At 36.2% G+C, this 19,132-nt stretch overlaps 1 protein-coding gene across 3 annotated transcripts in view; it reads left to right on the forward strand.

Moving 5' to 3' along the window:
• PLXND1 (plexin D1) overlaps nt 1–19,132 on the forward strand; it is a 164,226-nt gene that overhangs the window by 68,770 nt on the left and 76,324 nt on the right. For all 3 annotated transcript variants that reach the window (XR_015794916.1, XM_088134293.1, XM_088134295.1), the window contains exons 9-14: nt 2,819–2,923; nt 4,461–4,556; nt 6,717–6,810; nt 10,530–10,693; nt 15,936–16,087; nt 18,987–19,086. Coding sequence is in view for 2 of the 3 variants with exons in the window: in XM_088134293.1 (XP_087990419.1) it covers nt 2,819–2,923; nt 4,461–4,556; nt 6,717–6,810; nt 10,530–10,693; nt 15,936–16,087; nt 18,987–19,086 (711 nt within the window). In the remaining variant the exon portion in view is untranslated. The remainder of the gene's footprint in view (nt 1–2,818; nt 2,924–4,460; nt 4,557–6,716; nt 6,811–10,529; nt 10,694–15,935; nt 16,088–18,986; nt 19,087–19,132) is intronic.

Consider the following 19,132-nt stretch of genomic DNA (forward strand, 5'->3'; position numbering starts at 1 on the left):
TGGAGAACACTGCTGACCTTTTTCAGTTTTAGTTTTCAGTTTATCTCACTCTTAAATAAATCACAAACTATTCAATGACAGCAGTAAGAAAATTCTTGTGCATCATTGAAAACGTTTTCTCAGTTAATGTAATCCATACATACTGTGTCATAGTTGTTTTAATAGGATAATGTTTTGGAGAAAAATACAGCAAAATCAGGTTGTTTCCCTTCCTTTCTTTTAGATGACCCAAGTGATTAAGTGCCTCTTTATAATAAATCCTGTGTCTGATCCATTACTTATATATAAATTATAACTTTGGGAAAAATGGCGAGAGAGACTTTTATATATTGGAGTTATGTTTCATTTTCTGCCTGAAAGTTTGAACCTTTGTTTGAATGATGTTACTCAGAAATAAAAAGAGAGCTATTTATATCACTCCACTCTACTTAGGAATGATATACTTCTTGGGGGAGCAGAGAGAGAAATCAGGACTGGAATCAAGAATATTCAAGCCTGTGCTGTGCCATTCCTTCAAATGGAAAATTTATCAGTACTTGGAGGCCCATGTGGTATCTGTGGCAAGGAGTGGCCTTTTTCAACTATGGCTAGTTCACTAGCTATGCTGTTCCTGGGTAGGATTAACTTGGCTGCAATGGTTTTTACACTTGGAACATCTGCACTAGATTAGTGCAGTGCACTCTATGGTGGGTTACTGCAGAATGTTGTATTGTGTTATGTTATGTTACTGAAAAGGGCAATTAGAGCATATCATACCTGTTCTGAAGGTACCTGTAGGAGTATACAAAGCCCATATTAAGTTTAGGAATGGGATATCCGACAGAGAATGTGCTTTGCCTGTCTGTCACCTAAGAACTAATGGGGTACCCACTAGAGGGTGCCACAATAATTTGCTGTGCAACCACATAAGAGAAGATATTCCTGATACAAGCATCCCCTCTCCTTTGAGCTTTGGTCACCACCAAGATATATCTGTTTGCCCCAGATTTTAAATAAATTTATGATCTTGTGCCCTTTATTCCAATTTCTTACTAACTCCTGTACTACTGTGTTACATATTAGTTGCTTACTAATTTTCACATGCAAGTTCTTAGAGGGATTTTACTTAATTATTTATTGTTAAATTTCAAATGTGTTAACCTATTCTAAAATGTTTTTGGAATGTTTCTTGGGTTAGGATTGTTTTCTAAGTGAAATTATATAGATAAATAATAAGTAAATATCTAATGAGATCAGTTTTGAATTTACTAATGATTTGAGGGGGTGCTGCAAGTGGGATGTGTGTGCATGTGTATATACCTCACAAACTCAGCAAGTTTCGATATGTCAGCAATTTGAGTATTTTTTAATTTTTATTTAATTTTTTGGACCCTGGGATATAATTTGGTATCCCGTATTTTATGGTGTTCATGTGTGCAATGTAGCCCACCTCAGGATTGGCTCATCAAGCTTTTGATGGTAATGTAATTGTCTGCATAGAGGAAAAGATTTAATGGGTAGAATAAATTTCTGATCAAATTGGTTTATATTCCTAAGAGAAACTCCTCCTCTGCGTTTGTTTCATTTATTTATTTAAGATATTTTTAAGTTGCCTTTCTTTTCTCAAGACATACTAGAAATACTAAAAGCAATTAAATCCATATCAACTTTAAAATAATGTTTTAAAAAATGCTACCAAACAAAACAAAATCACAGTAAAAAAATAAGAATCAAATAATCTTTTAGTCATCCTGCTGTGTTATGAAAACTAAACAACCTCAGGAACAGAATAATAAAATCTGAAACTTGCTGTTTTTATCACTGAAGACCAACAATATATATATATATTTTCAGGCACTATCTAAAATACTTCCAGAAATCAAAATCAGTCATTTGAATTGGACACAGCAGCAAATGAGTAGCTAGTACTTGGATGTGGAAATTGGTATCATGTGGCCTTAGCATGTTGCACCTTCCAATATCTAATCTGTGGTGTTCTGCTCCAGTTCAAATGTCTGAAGCATCTTCAAATGAAGTCTGATGTAGAACGTCCTCCAGCCATCTAGTCTGGATATAAGCAGACCCAATGTATTCTGATAATATTATAGTTGGCATACCAGTCTAGCTTCTGTGGATGGACCTCCAAGTCATCATCTTCACCTGAGCTGCATTTCAATTCAAGGATAATTTCAGTTTCAGTATGAAGCTAGAAAAACACTTCGTTTGCTGCTGTGAAGACTCTTCCAGGAACTTTCTGATTCTATAGAAAACACACTGTATCTTTGTTAGTATCATTTGGTTCTTTCCTTCTGATGAAACAGTGGGTATAGTAGCTGCTTCATATTGACAGCTGAGGAGAGCATATGGTTTTCCATTTAATTTGTGAACAAATTAATTTCACTGTGAAAAAACTTGGTGAAGTTTCTTTTGCTTTCACACTAATACGTGCTTAGACTGTGCAAGCAAAAGTGTCATTTCATACCAATCACTCATTTGGCATCTGTCCATTAAGTTCATGATTTATATTATCTCCCATATAAATGAGAGGACTTTTAAACTTGAAAATCCAGATACAATTAATGTAATTAAGGTAACAATTTTGTATATTTTCTGGGAATAAGATCCATTATTTTATAGTGAAATTTCACTATATTTCTATAACCTAAAGAATTGTCTACTTGGGACTATTCTAAGTTGGAGCTAACAACTAATAAGAAAAAATTATATGGAATTATTGCTATACCCATTTTTGTAGCTTTGTTCTGCTATCTCAGTGTTATAAAGGTTCAGTTGTTTCCATAATAATCTTCATTTCTTTTGCTTGTTTCCTGAAATACAGAACAGTACTGATTGTCCACAGATTGTGCCTGATTCTATTGCACCAGTACCCACAGGGGCTTCTCAGGACATTACAATCACTTTGAGAAATGCTGCTTTTATAAAGGTAATGAAATAAACAGGCTTTGCAAAAAGAAAGAGCAGGTAGATCCTATGTTTGCACCAGGAGTCAGATAATTGAGATTATTAAATGAAGTTAATATATGACTTGTGTTTTCCCTTAGTGATAATGACATAAACAGTCATTCAGAGGACCTTAGTAGCAGACGGACAAGTGACTGAGGGGCTAAGTAGGACAGAAAGGATACATTCCATATGCAAGTGTTTGCTTGAGATTTGTTATATGTAATTGAAGGACCTTCATGACATTCATACCATAGATGGATTTGTAATATTGCAAAAGGTTCACTTGGGGAAAAATGTACTTCTAAACTTGAAGATTTTTTTTCCTGATATTCCACTCAGTGAATTTTCAAAGTGTACAATTCTCACAGGAGAATATATGCCATGCCGGTTTTTATATATCCTCATGCCTGAGAAAGAGAAATGCAGCTTCTTAAAAGCAGAAAGTGGTAAAATCTATCCTAGAAATTGAACCAAGACCCAAAAGTTAAAAGTTATTCTCTGCTATGCAAATCTCATCTGAGTGTGCTTCTGTGTGCATGTATAATGTATGTGTGTGCATCGCATATAGTATAGATCTGTTACACAGATACAGAGATAATCAGTTTGTCACCTTATCTCTTTCAATTAATGAGGGAGAAGATGCCTATCTTTTTTGCCTATCTGAATACTGTCTGATGCTACGTTGGGACAATTTTTGGTTGAAATCACATCAAAGTGAAGTTTCCAATAATCTGAGTGTATATCCTCCCCTTTCCTCATTATCTTTTCAAATACTCATGTATTGTTCCCATTCTTTGCAGTGACTCTACTAACACACTAGGAGTAAAAAAAAACTAGAGTGGAACTAAAATGCTTGTCCCTGGGTAGCGTTTGTTTTAAGCTCACAAGTAGTAAGTTTTTAAAGGGCCATTTGGTTATCAGTATGTAGGAAAAGAGATGTGACATACATATTAGATTCAACAAAAACAGGGGATTTATGAATATCTAATTACTGGATTTAAAGCTGAAACTTTAGGACATGATAGTGAAACGTTCAGTAATCGAAATAAGTGCTTTGTCTCACTTTCCTAGGAAACTATTTACAAACATACAGTAAATTAGATTGCTAGTTTGCGTGGTCCATTTTTGTCTAATTTTACTGGCATCGGCTTTCTAATGCCTTAGGCAGGAATATTTTGTAATTATGAGAACTTTCAACTAGGATACTATCTTATTTATTCAAAGCATGTATTTCTTCTATGCTTAACATTCGGGTGGTCCCTCCCTGAGTTACGGGAAGTTTAATACATTTTAATTTGGAATATTTAAAACCTTAATTTAATTATTTCAACAAGCTTATTGGAATTATTAAGGTACACAGTATTATTGTTGTAAAAAATGACATTCAGTCGTTGAGATCAGAATTTGGCTCATTGATTTATCAGTATATAAGAAAATAGATACTTAAAATTCATCCTTTTTCTGTTGCAAAATTCATGATTACTCTACAAATGTTTCCTTACATTTTTACTGTTTAGGACGTGCCTTTGGAGTGTCACTTTGAAACTGAAAATGATAGGATATTTGAGGCCCAATGGCTAAATGCATCTGCTGTTCAGTGTACTAATGTGTTGGTGAGTTCATGGCTATTGGGTATTTAATATTTTCTAAAGTCTCTTCTGCTTATAAATAGTAGCATGTCACACACCATGTGCATACCATTTTATCAAGTCACACATTCCACCTAAAATTTCAGTAGGTTCTAGCTCCATGAACTTTAACTTTATCATGAATATGTTCAATTCCAAAGCTGCTCTTTCTAATAGGAGTTATTTATTTATTTATTTACTTACTTACTTACTTTGGTTTATATGCCATACATTTCCAAAGAGGCTTACAACGCAATGGTTTAACAATGATTAAAATTAAAATTAGCCCCTGATGATATTCTTTCAGTGGCTCCACGTAGATGTTGAACAGTAGAGGGGAAAGGACAAGCTCAGTGGCAGCCAGAAGTAGAGTGCCTGAGGGCTTGATCTTTCCTCCCCCCATCAAGGAGGAGAACAGTAGAGAGTAAGGAAGACAACCTTGATGGAATGCAAGAACTGTTGCCTAGGCAAAAGTGGCGTAAACATTTTTAAGCCCTGAGAAACAAGATAGTATTTGGAAGTAGCTCAGGCAGATGCCTCCCTGATTCACTTGGGCATAAGGAAAAAAAAAGGAGGGATACAACACAATCAAAATTTCAAGATTCTGTTATTAGAGACAGTCTCAGTAAAGATAATTTTAGACTTCCTGTGGAGTTGATTTCCTAGTCTGGTCTACCTAGTGCAGCTGACATGAACTACTGAAGGATAGTGCTCCCTACTCCCAACTCTCATAGCCAGCCAAGAAAGATGCTATTATTGATAATACTGAACATAGCTGAAAGATCCAGAGGGACCAGGAGAATCACTCTCAGTCTTGGTCCCATCAGAAGTCATTGACAAGGGAAACCAGTGTGATTTCAGTCACATACCCAGGTTTGAATCCTAAGTGAAAAGAACCCGGATAATCTATTTCATCCAACGTACTCTGGCATTGCAGCCCAATTGCCTTCTCCACAGTCTTCTCCAGGACAACTGGGTGATGGCTTCTTGAAGAGGGATGGACAGTTGCCTCATTCAAGGTGGGAGGTATAAAACCCTCATTCAAGGATGTTTTCATCACCACATACACCAAACCTCTATTCACCTGCCTGGTAACTTTCAGTGGCCAGCTATGGCAGGCAGATCCTCAAATGGTTGAACCAAGAGCACAAGAAAACTTTGCCCATTCTCTCAGGATTTGCAGGTCTCAAGACCAAGCCTTTTGTCATCTCAGCTGGATTTACCAAGTCAGAATCCAACTGTAAACAAATGTGGCTGACTTTAGCCCCTAGATGCTAAGCAAATTCATCATGGTGGCCTGGCAAATGATCTTTTGTCATGGTTGTCCCTGGGAGAATTCAGATCACTTTAAACAATGCTTTAAGGAAGCTATCCACAGATGAAATTAAGAGTGGAGATGATAGGCTGCTTTGCTGCTTTAATGCTGTGGTGTAGGTTCAGACGAGTTCTTACCTATATTCAGTCACATTAGTTTTTCATTTTATACCAGTATCACTTAAGACATCTCTTCTGCATTTTATCTTCTGGATCTCCTCAGCAAACAGATGAACTCACTTGAATCAGTGGCCTGGAAGCGGCCATTCGGGAGCAATCCTCTCAACATCAGTGATGACCCCTTTTTCTAGAGATTGCCCAAGCACTGAGCAGAACTCCCTAATAGGAATTTGGGAAACTTTTTGGAAACCAGCAGGATCCATTAAATGCCCAGGGCGCATGAATCAAAAAGGTCCCTGCTCACGGCAGAGGTCTTTGGCACAGGTTAAGATAAGGTGATGATATACATCATACGTTCAACAGTGAAACTGACTGGAATGTCATTGGAAAGACCAACTGTCATAGCTTTAAGCTGTTGAAAATTAGAAATATGTTTTTAAAGTATTAATATTGTTTCCCTGGTTTCTACATTCAATGTAGGATAGGCAAAATTTGTGAATAGTTTCCACATTTTTAAAGGCCCTCTGTTGCTGAGGCTCAGTTAACCAAAAATGTATGGTATTTTGTGGTATTTGTTTATCCCATCCTCTTGGTTTCTTCTGCTGAATATATGTATCTTGTTGTAATGTAGAAATGCTTTCACAGTGAAAATTAATGTGTTTTGGTCTGCTGCTTCAGTAAATGAGACAACTCTCTTCTTTTTTTATGCAGCTTTATACTTTAGACAAAAGACATTTATTTCTGGTAAATCTTCAACTGAAGGGAAGACCTGAAAAATTTATTGACAGTCCACAGATGATGACAGGTTTGACATAAATTTGATTTGCTTTTCATCACTTTCTGATTTGAGTATTGTATCTTTAAAAGGCTTACATATTTTTGACTAAATGGTCTTTTCATCTTATACTCTCTTGTAATATGTTAGAGCTTGTGAAATCAAATAAATGCAGTATTTCAGATACACAGAAGTCATATCTGTATGCAGATACCTTGGTTCTTGTTCACAAGTTTTACGTAGTTTTTACATAGTTGCTAGCAAACTATAAATATTGATAAAAATAACACTTACCATTGTATTTAGGGTGTATTTTCTCAGTCAGCTTCACGATATCTGCATATTGTTAAGTTTATTTCAATAAGACATATGGGACAAATATATTTTGGATTGGAATTGAATTTATTATTATAGCACAAGATATGCGGTGCCCAATAGTTTAGGGCTGATTTACATTTTACTTTGGGGCTGTTTTTGTTTTTATTTTTTATTTCAAACTGATTGAAGCTTCCATACTGCATTGGTAACGTATGAAAGTACTGTTTATCTAGCTGAGCTGTGTAACATCCACAGGAACAAATATTCTCTCAGAGTGGTGGCAGAACTATGAAATGAGTTCTAAGATAGCAATTGTATTTCTGGATCATAGATCTTTAAATAGCTATTAGCTATAATACAGAAATAAAAGATGTATATGTAGTTTTTAATCAAAAAATTCTGAAGGCATTGGGAATATCTATAAATAGTCTGTAATGAACCTATTTGTTATAGAGTGCTGGTCTAGATAGAACTTTGCCTTGATTCAAAATTCTTGCTGTAGACTATAGATCAGGTGAAGTTCAGTTCCATGCCATGTTTCACCAAGTATTAATGCAGGCTGTCAATGAATGAGAAACTCCTATTTAAGGGGCAAATTATGTGAATGTATGTGAGTTATACATACAGATTTTTTTTTTAAATCTATCCTTTAATGTGTTCATTTTATGTTACTAAAACAACAATGTTGAAAGTTATTGGTTTTAAGTTGGTTTGTAAACCACTTAAAGATATTTTGAAGTGTTTTTTATTTATACAGTTTATTTATTTAGAAAATATATATGGTTGCCCATCTTAAATATATAATTCTAGGTAGCTAAGAACCAATTTAAAAAATAAAAACCAAAGTTATCCAATACAGAGAAAAACCAAGACATTTATTTAACACGCACACATTTATTACAGCCCTAAGGCCAGATACAATCAAAGTATACAATAACAACCATCTTACATTTATATATATCTATACAACAAAACATTAATGTTATTTAATCTAGTAATTAAAATAACAGTGCTAAAATGTGTCAAAGTAAGATACTATGTTGTGGAATTTTAACTCTAAATAATGGTGGAGCGTATTGTACAGATGGTAGCACAAAACCGGGCAACTTGGGAGGATATTTCCAGGTCTTTGTCCGAAAGGAGTAACATTAGATGGAAGTCACACTCCCTGCCAGGAAATCTCTTCAATATCAGGTATATGTATATATCTATCTAGAGTCCTGATATAGGGAGCAGTATAATAGCATATGGCTTAATGTTTCTGTTGAGCCATCTCTACATGGACATAATCAAAGGTGCATAGGAATACCCTTAAAACATCCAAAAAGGACTGCTGTGGGCAATGCGTCCATTCTAGCTAGGGTGAAAGCTTTACAAAATTTCAGAGCTGAAATAAGAAGCTGGAATGAACCCTTGTGGTAGAAACAGACAAATATTGGGGTGCAGCACCTCACTTAAATTTGTTTGTAAATCTATATCCCAGATACATTGTTTAAGGGCAGTTCTAGCATTATCAAATCCTAATAAGCACAGAGTTTGCATAGAGAAGCCCAGCAATTGAATTCTATCTACGGCTTGTTTTTGCCCGATGATTTGAAATGATCCCTAAATACTAACAGGGCTAAACCTATAGGAGACAGTAGTAACTTTAGCCAGAAGGTAAGAAGAAGAAACCATGCTCTGGCATCCAATGAAACTATACCTAATTCTACCCAATATTTATTTAATAATAAAGAAATGTCTTAAAACCAATAAAAATCCCAAAGTTAAGGAGGGAATGTAATCCCTTCTCTACACTAAAGAGAAGGTAATATAAAGTAAGAATAGTTAGAAATGTGTATGTGTGCACATTCATAGATATAATTAATGAGTAGAAGTATGATAGAAATTTTGAAGTATAGGTGGCTCAAGTGAAAAATCTGTGGCCTACAGATAATGTTGAATTCCTAGCAGTTCTAGCCAAAATGGTCCAGAGTGAGAGATCACAAGAAATTGTAGCCCTACAATAATTTGAGGGCAAAACAAACAAAAAGAACAAAACTTGACAGCCTTGGAACATAAGAACATAAGCAGTGTCCTGGCCCACCTTCACTGAACTGTTTACCATTATACTCCACAATCTCTTTCCTCATCAGTCACTGCTAACTCTGGTGCCATTCGTTTATATGAGTAATTAGGATTTTTGGCACCAGTGTGTATCACTTTACAACTGCTTATGTTGAATGGCATCTGCCATTTGGATGCCTACTTCCATAATGTGCAGAGATCCCTTTGGAGAATGGAGAAACAGCCAGGTGTTCAATGCCTGTGAAAGGCTAACAGAGTTGCGGCCACCTAAAACACCAGGGGATGCTGTTCTATAGGGCAGGTGCTGCTACTGTGAAGGCATGACTCCAGCAAAATAACATCGGTTGATGGAAGAGACCTGGAGCATGCCCTCTCTACCAGATGTGGTGGAACAAAAAGAAACAATAGGAGAAAGGCACTCCTGCAAGTAGCCTGGTCCTATGCCCTGGAGGGTTTTATAGGTGATGACCAGGACCTTGAATTGCACCCAGAAGTCTTACTGAGAAGTCTTTGATGAGGGACTTTATAATATAAAATAGAAGTAGTTGATGTCTACTGACTTGCCCCTAACCACCTGTTTATTAACACCCTTAAAAAATTCTAGTAAATTAATTAGACAGGACCACCCCTTAGTGAAACCATGCTGGGTATCCTTGAGCAAGGATTGTATCTTCAGATGTTTGATATTTTATTTTTGATAATAGTTTCCACTGTTTTCCCCAGGACAGATGTTAAACAGACAGGCCTATAATTTCCTGGATTTCCCCAGGAGCCATTCTTAAAAATTGGGGTTAAATTGGCCATCTTCCAGTTCTCAACTACAGAGGCCAAGTGTAGAGATAGGTTACATATTTTAGTTAGAAGGTCCACAGTCGCAACTTTAAGCTCCTTAATAACCCTTGGGTAGATGCCATCAGGGCCTGGTGACTTTTGATGTTCAGTTTGGTAATAAGGCCTAACACTTCTTCTCTTGTCACCACTATATGGCTCAATTCACCTGATTCCCTTCCCTTCCTTTTGATGGCAAGTTAGTGAAATAAATACATCACACTGAACATTTTTAGTATTGTTTGCTATTGAAAAATTACATTTTTTTCTAAATGGTGGAGTCTGTAGTGCAGAGTTGCCTCTCATGTGGCCATCTAGAATTTTAAAAACATAGCAGAGTGACAAAGGGAATGTTTAAGTACTAAATTATGTTGCAGTGGGGAGAAGTGCCAAGAATTACTGGGAAAGCTTTAGGAATACGGCACAAACCTCTTGTACAAACTCTTATTTCTCTGTTGGATTTTAAATGTTATGTTACTGGAATGGGGGAGGGATCGTACATGTTTCAATCTTAGCATATGTTGTCTTTTTTTCAGTGGAGATTTATAATTGTGCAACTGGAAGTGCTGATTGTTCTCAGTGTCTTGGGAGAGAAGATCTTGGTCATCAGTGCATTTGGAGTGAGAGCAGTTCTAGTTGCAGACTAAATACTGAATTCTCCCAGATCCCAGCCATGTGCCCTCCTCCTGAGATTAGGAAGGTAAAGCTTGGATTCACTGCACTGTTCACTATATTTCAGCTCTGAGGCTTTAAAGTAAAAGATGGAGAATGGAGAGTCTATCTCTGGGCAGAATGGATATTCGGAATGGAGGATGAGGCAGGAACCTGAATGTTGGTCTTTGCAGCAGATATGTTAGGCTAACTATAAATGATAGAAACAATAAATGATAATGTAAACAAGGAAAACTGGGTGAAGTGCCCTTTACAAGAAAGGAAAATCCTGGAACACAGATTTTAAGTGGGGTATCTCTTGAAACCTGGGGTGGGGATGCAAACATTTTTATAACATGAGTAAAAAGTATGTTCCTGTCAAAGATGATAAGAATTATGCTCATTAACTTAAAGGGAATTGATATTTCATCCCTTCTGTTTTAAAAGATCCAGATTCATTAAAGTTGTATGCTACTATACAAGTTCAAATCTTCTAAACACGAGGTTTCATTCCACTAAAGGTTAAGCAACGGTAAATTTTCTTTTATATGAGAGGAAGAATTAAGACTTTTTTAAAAAATAAAGAGCCAAGTTCCTTGAGAAAAAATTGTTTTCACCCAAGACAGATTGCCCACATATAAATCTCTTTTGTCTAGGAGATTACGTATAAGCATATAGAATAAAACCATAGTGTTGGAACGGACCACTGAGTCCAACCTTCTGCTTAATGCCGGAATCCAAATTAAGCGATAGTAGCCAGGTGTGTGTGGGTTATCCACTTCAACACACATCCAAGAAAGGAGAGTCTTTTGCCTTCTGGGTATTCAGTTCCATCTTATACTGTTCTTACTTTTAGGTGTTTTTTTTTAATAACCAGTCAGAATCTGCCTTCCTGTATCTTAAGTCTATTATTGTAGTCCTACACTCTGGAATGAGAAAGAACAGGACCTTCTTCTATGTAATATCCTTTCAAATATTTGAAGAATGCTGTCATATCCAACTCAGTCATTTTTTCTTAAGTCTAAGCAGTCAGCTCCTTCAATCCCTCTTGATAGGTTTTAGTTTCCTGATCATCCTTGTTGCATTTCTCTGAACCTGCTCCAATACCACTGAATCCTTTTTAAATTGTGGTACACAAAACTAGACACAGTACTCAAGATGGTGTATGACCAAAGCGGAATAAAATGGAACAATGACTCCAACAAGGATTTGGAAATAATGCTGTTGATGTAACCTAAAACTGCATGAAGTTTCTCTGCAGCCACATCATGCTGTTGCCTCATGTTTTGTTTCCAATTTACTACTATCCCAAGATCTTTTTCCCCAAGTATCCTCATCAGGTCAGGTAATTACCATTCCCTTTCAACAGCCTTTCAACATCTTTAGTACATTGTTTATCAGCACCTTTGAGTTGATTTAGTCTTGCTTCATGAGAGACGGTAACTATCTCTTTTAACTCCACCATGTTCTTATCAGGAGATTCAAGCATCAAGTGTATTGCTTCCACTGAAGTTTTTAATTGGTTTCAATCATGAAAAAGAGCTTTTAAAGTAAGAAGTAATTCCAAATTAGTCACTTTATCTGTCTCTGGTATTTTTAATGGTTGAGGAATAAAAATAACTGCAATTTTTCAGGTCTGCTTCAGCTTTTATTTCAGCCTATTCTTCTCCACTTGTTGAAGAAGAGTAGAGGTGATTATCTTTTCTTGAGTCTCACCCTGGAACCCATAATTCACCAACAACTGCTTTCACTTAAGGAGAAAAGATAAAGTTCTCCACTACCAATTAAGTTATGTGGGAGACCGAAATTAGGAGCTAGCCTCCAAGACTGATTTGGAAGCTGAAGTCATGGTTCAGAAACCAAATTAAATTTACATTATAATACATTACATTTAGAGTACTCAGTGGCACATAGAACAAAAAATTATTCTTGGGTCATGCATATACCCCTGCTCATCAAAGCAACTCTTTATTTTACATTGAAGTCCTATAAAAAAATTGCAGAAAATAAGTTTAAAAACTGTGCTGTGGCTGCTGTGGCTTCCTACTGTGGCCACTTCCACAACCAAGAACTCTTAACCCATTGGATGCTAACATCATTGAATGTGCTGACTGCCTGAAGTGAGGCACCAGACCTACATTCATCTTATTCACTGGGTTGCCAGCTGGTGGCACCACTGCTGCCTCAGGAGGAGAGGTTATAGTACTATAATCAAGCCTTCGGAGAGCAGTCACTAAGCAAACCTTGTCCTGGCCCTCCTTCTGACTAGCTCCCTAACTGGCCTAGTCTCTGAACCAAGGCTTTTTCCATGGGTTTTTAAAAGGGGAGAGAAAGCTAGCCCTAAACTGAGAAGGGGAGAGAAGCCTTAAAGGCAATTAAGCCTCTCTTGAAACAAAACTCCAAACCATTCTATTCAATGTATATATGTGGGTATCTAGCAAGCAACAGTGCTATAATTGCCAATGCATACAAACAAAACTGATTGGATGCCTTACTTGGGGGGCAAGGGGTGCAATGTTCTTTTTAAGTCAAAAGGGGGGTGTTTTGAAAAGTATGATGGGAAAGGGAAATCCCAATCTCCTTTCTGTTTAAATAAAACTACCACCCACCGCTCTATACTGAATCAAAATTGAAACCAACAAATCAAATTAGGGCTGCCTCATAGGCAGGCAATAAGATACGTATCTCCAGTTACCCCCAGTAGAAACCCGAGTCCAATGCTGAGTGAGCCCAGGTCCCTCACAGCTTCCTCTTTAGCTTACTTTCCAGTCTCGTCAGCATGACATTAATTTTAGCACCAGTCCCATTTTCTGCAGTGCCCAAGATTTTATCTGAGAGCCTTACTTCAGAGTTTTTGTTTCTATGCACAAATGAGATTCAGTTTATAGTCATTCTAATTCCATGTTTTGGCTAAATACATTTTTACCAGTTGTTGTGAGATGTAACCCCCCTTACCCAATCTCTTCTGTAGACACTATGCATAGTTAGAAATTGACTTCTTTGCTTTCATTATGTTTGTCTATGAGCTGGAAGGATGGGTAAGAATGCTATTTGAATACCCAGGTTCTTGTGCTTTTTCTGAAAGTTTTCAAAATCTGAGGTAATATGGTAATATGGTTGTAGATATTCAAGTGTCGTTTATATGTATGGGGAGGAAGGGATTCCTTGAAGAACTTGTATTTGTTGCAAATATATACCTGGTTGCATTCAAGAAAAACAAACCTGCTGCAGACTTTGCAAATCATGTTGTGGAATCCTAATCATTCATTTCACTTTCACTTCTTAGGGCACCAGTAGTTGAAAAGATTTTATTTCACCTTATTTTCTTTCCATATTCTCACATCGTCCAAGTAAAATTCTTAACTTTGAAGGAAAATTTACTTATAGATTTCCCTGCTGAAGTTCTAATCACTGCCCCTGTCAGTTCACTCTGTGGGCTAATTCTCTGGAACCTGGCTGCCTTATATTCCCCTTATAGTCTCAGTTTACTCCTCAAGAAGCACTCACTCTGTTTTTTAGCGTTGGCTCCAACTATCTGGTGGCCTGCAGAATTTATCAATATAGGTTAGCTGTGGATGACTGTAACAAATTATGGCTTCCATTCATTGAAATATTTACTATACAACTTTATATATGTACAGTATATTTATATATGAATGTATGCCCTGTATGTTTTTGTTTCTGTTTTTAGCTTTCTTTTTTCTTCTTTTAAAATTTTGTATATTTTCTCTTTGTTTTTTGTATTTAATTAATTTTTTAAAAAAGAAGCAGTCACTCTATCACCCACAATAGGTAATCAGGAGGTCTCAGGACACACACTTTGCAATCAGCAGCTATTTCCAACCCCCACAGTTCACCTTACAGTCCTTCAGATCACATAGCTTCTCCAGTTAACCTTTCTTTTCCTCCTGCTGAACTCACATGTCACACTCCCTGTTCGCTAACTCAGTGGTATGATGTATATGTGGTATGATCAATATCCTCATTTGTGCCAGCAGTTGGGCTTCCTGATGCATGTAGATCTAGTGAAATATATCTGCATTCTCTTATCACTAATCAAAATCTGCAGATGTGATATACAGTTTTCTTAGTAATCTCCATATAGGAAACTAGCTGCATCTGAAAGGAGTCTAATGGACAAAGTAGCTAACTCAGAGAAAGCTAATCAATTTAAAGCCAGAGAGCTTAGAGTTGGTAGGTTCCTTATCTATTCAAAATTCACTAGCTAATTTATTATCAATATCTAAAATCTGTTTCAGTTTCTCTGGTCTAACAGTACAGAGGAAATGCTAATGAGGCCAGCTTAACTCCACTGTACAGTATAGGAAACTAAGCCTCTTGCTGTCTGCCAAAAGCAGCTAGTGAAAACAAATCATAAGAATTAAGGTTATAATATATTATTAGACCAGGATGCTATTTCCTTAGCAGATGCTGTATATTCCATTTCCAAAAACAAACTAGCTTTTCTTTAGTGTCTCTAGAGTTGTCTTGAGAGGAGGAAGACGAGGACAACTGTAGCCCTGTTGGAGCAGTGAAGTCAGGGACATTATCAAGTTTAAGCAGCTTGGCGGAAGAAAGCGCCTCCGCTCTTGACCTTCTGCCCCAGCTTACGTCATGTTATGTTGGCAGCAGCTACAGTGAATGGCAGGCTACAGGCTCTGTAACTGAACTTCCAGGAAGGAAGGCTGATGTTTCTTGCAGCCTTCACCAGCTTTATAGTTTTTTAATAGGTTTGTCACAAATAAAATGCTTTTTCTAATTGTAGGTTATTAAGCTGGCTCAGACATCCTGTGAAATCAGTGACTTTGGTTGATGGGAAAACAAATAGTGACGAACAAAATCTCCCCTGAGATTTGGTACTGTAATGAAGTGCCATTGCAGCTTCTAACCAAAACACTTACAAAATTGGTAATTCCATTGCAGACAACTTAGATATTAGGGGTTAACTGTACTGAACCAATTGTGAATAACCTACTCACAAATATTATAATTTGTGCTACTGAACATGGTGGAATTTTAAAAGCCCAGTTGAACAGGGAATAGATTTTGTTTCCATCCAAAAATGTTATAGTATATCTACATTTTCCATTGGCCAATCTTGTTGCTTTTCACACTCCTTTCACACTATTACGAAATTATCTTTGTGGGATGAGAGATAGTATAAAACTAAGCCTCACAAAGTTTAAATAATGTATGAATGTTAAGCATATGGCTTGTTTGTTAGAGCAAGTAACAGTTCCCCCCCCCCTTTGTTTTAAGCTGTGTTCATTAAGTTCCCTTTGAACTTGCAGATTGAGCCTCTGGACGGACCCTTGGAAGGAGGAACTCTGGTCACAATTCGAGGGAGAAATCTGGGCCGTAGATTCAGTGATGTCGTTAATGCTGTCAAGATAGGGAATGTGAAATGCTTACCACTTCAGGACAGATATATAGTCTCTGAGGAGTGAGTAATTCAAGCTGAATTATTTTGAAAGCAAGCACATGGGAAGGGGTTATGATAATTTTTTTCTTTTTTCTTTTTTTTTTTTTTGGTCCTTTTCAGCTGATTGATCCTTTCTTGCTTCAGGGTTCAGGAATTTGATGGCTTGGTATATGATTGCATGGAAGATTGCATGAACGTGTTAATATGTAAATTGATAACAGAATATTCAGTCATTAACTTCTAGCTGTTACTACTAACTGCTACTGTTTGCCTACTGACCCAGTGAATGAAACTGACTATCTCAGCTACCCCATTTCCAGAAGAAATCACTAATGCATGATATATATTCAAAATATTTAACATTTTCATTTTTTCATGAGGAAGTTCCTTCAAAGTAATAGATTACAGAACTAAAACTTAAAATTGAAGCATTCACATCCTAGAATTCAAGCTCTTTCTTTATGCTATATATTGTTGTTCTGATTAAAACAAATTACATAGGTTTCTTGGGGTTTTTTTTAAATGCACATATAACCTAAGTAAGGAAATTACTTTTTTTTTTAATAAAGTAATACCTCACTGACAAGCACAAGCTGGCTTTTTAGCTAGCTGTCTATGTGTAACAAAGAACTGTAATCCACAATATTCAAAGCTTCCTCATCTCTTATAGACAGGGAGGAACTGAGGAACTTAGGCTGACAAGTGTAATAAAACTTACACAGCTGCTACCCAGGCTGTCGTAGTTTAGAAACAATTGGGACATTTCTACAGTTCTATCAATTTTTTCCCTAGCTTCACAACCACATACTTTTTGCAGTTGTCTTCATTATCAAGACCAGACAGGCTTCAGAGACCAGCTGAGGTGATTGTCTACATCCTGCTTTGGAATAAAATCATCCACATAGGAGAAATTCACAAGACATTTTATTCTGAAAATGGTATACTCCAGCCAGAAACCAAGGTTAAAAAGATCAGTAAATAAGCAATCTAGAATTACTGTCTCTTAGGTATTCTGTTACTAAAAGCCCTATAACAATATTTAACTTTGAAAGATACATAGATTATGCATTATGGAGAGTTCGTGGATATAGGTAGGGATAAGAGTGGCTGAATTAAGAAAAAGGAAAAACATACATAGCCATGCCAAAAATACATTATAATTAAAATAAATTTATGTGATTGAAAGCCTGAACATGCTGTTATAGTTAGCTGAGGATTCTGTCCCTGATAGGTTTTCTAGTTCTGGGTATTTATGAATTAAAGCATCATTAAGTTTTTAATTTCCTGCAATGGCCCTTGGATTTTCTGGCCAAGTATTATATTTTAGAATGTTCCTCATCATAGCCACTGTTGCAGCTTCTTCTTCAGTACAAGATATTTTAATAACAATAACCTTGGCCAGCAGTGACACTCTTTCTTTCTTGGGGGAAGGAGAAGGAGAAATTTCCAACTGCATATTGCAGACTGCTATTTATCCTAAGAAATTATTCTCATCACTCTTCCTTGCAACTTGTATGCCAGAATAAAGTTAAGTACAGGGCATCCATGGGAGGTGGGTATATGGTGACTGTCACCATGGAATCATGGCTGCCATCTTCAGTTTTAACCTCCCCAACTCCCCTGGCTAAGTATGTCTACATTCACCTCAACAATATTGTTGTTTTACAATAACAACCACTGGGTAGGAAACAAAATTCCTTGCTTTAACTAATAATAGCAATATTGAAATTACTGAAGATATCCAAAGAACATTGTGGGGTTTCTAGAAAAACTCTGCATATAGATGAAAAATGTATAAACAGCACATTGGACAAAGGACAAATGAAAAAGTTAAGGCTTAATTAATTAAAGCAGTGCAGTGGTTTTTAGTGCAGACATACTGTTTACATTTCAGATCATAATCCAAGCAGAAGCTAGTAGCAAGTCTAAATCACAGAATCATTTTTTAAAGTACTTTTAATATACAAAATAAGAGAGGAAAAAAGGATAAAAAGCTAAAAAAAAAAAAGCAAAAAACACAAAAGCAAACAAATAAACAACAAGAGCATATTATATAGAGAGAGAAAAATCATTCAGGCCATTTTTGTAACATATCACTAAACCTTGATCAAACAGAATAATATTTATCAATCGTTCCATTATATCCATGGTTCACAAATGGAAAGCAAGCACATACCAGCTGAATCAAGATGTTAAATATGGAGTCACTCTGTCTTTCCAGATAATCTGGAAAAATCTGATGAATTCAGACATGTTGGTATATAGTTCAAAAGTACATTCATGTGATCATGTTCACATCTACATGATCTATCCATATTAAGAAACATAGGAATAGTAAACCAACACAGGGCAATAGTGGAACCATAGGGTCACATATAACTAATTTTTTTTAAAAAAACATTGTTTTGATTTCTCAGTCTATACATTTCCTGTACTCAATAGAATGGACTATAATGATAAGATTTTCATGAGTCTGTAATCACAAAAATTGGGAACAGAATTTCAAAAATATCAATCACTATGAGTGAAAAACAGCTGAAACGGGCATATAGACTCTGATTTTAACCTGATTTGGGTGGGATTGTACATTCCTAAATAACCTATTTCACATAGATTGCTATATCTAATTTCAGGTTGTTGTATTACTTCAGAAACAAGGATAATAAAGAATGTATAGCAGAATAATGTTGTACAACCTTTTATTTTTTCAGAAATGCTCATGAGGCCCACATGGGGCATAGAGGCATTCTTGGAAGTAAAGATACTACAGTATGCCAGCTTTTTTAAAATGTAAAGTCTCTTTAAAAACAAAATTTTTTAAAAAAACATAAAGCCATAAGCTCACATTTTACCTATCCTTGACATACTTTTGTAGTCTGGTCACACTTTTTTTTTCAATCAAAATCTTTTTCTTACACAGAATCGTTTGTTGGACTGGAGAAACAACAGAAGAATTTTCTGATGTGGTGACAGTTAATGTGAGCAAAGAAGGGAAATCCAAGGAGCGATTTTCTTATATAGTAAGTAATTTCTGGTAGCTGAGTTTTTAATCATGAATTGTCATTG

This window comes from Python bivittatus, unplaced genomic scaffold (genome assembly GCF_059951505.1).
Source record: "Python bivittatus isolate LINGU-HERP-01145 unplaced genomic scaffold, Pbiv_v1 ctg000080_np1212, whole genome shotgun sequence".
NCBI classification, from domain to species: domain Eukaryota; kingdom Metazoa; phylum Chordata; class Lepidosauria; order Squamata; family Pythonidae; genus Python; species Python bivittatus.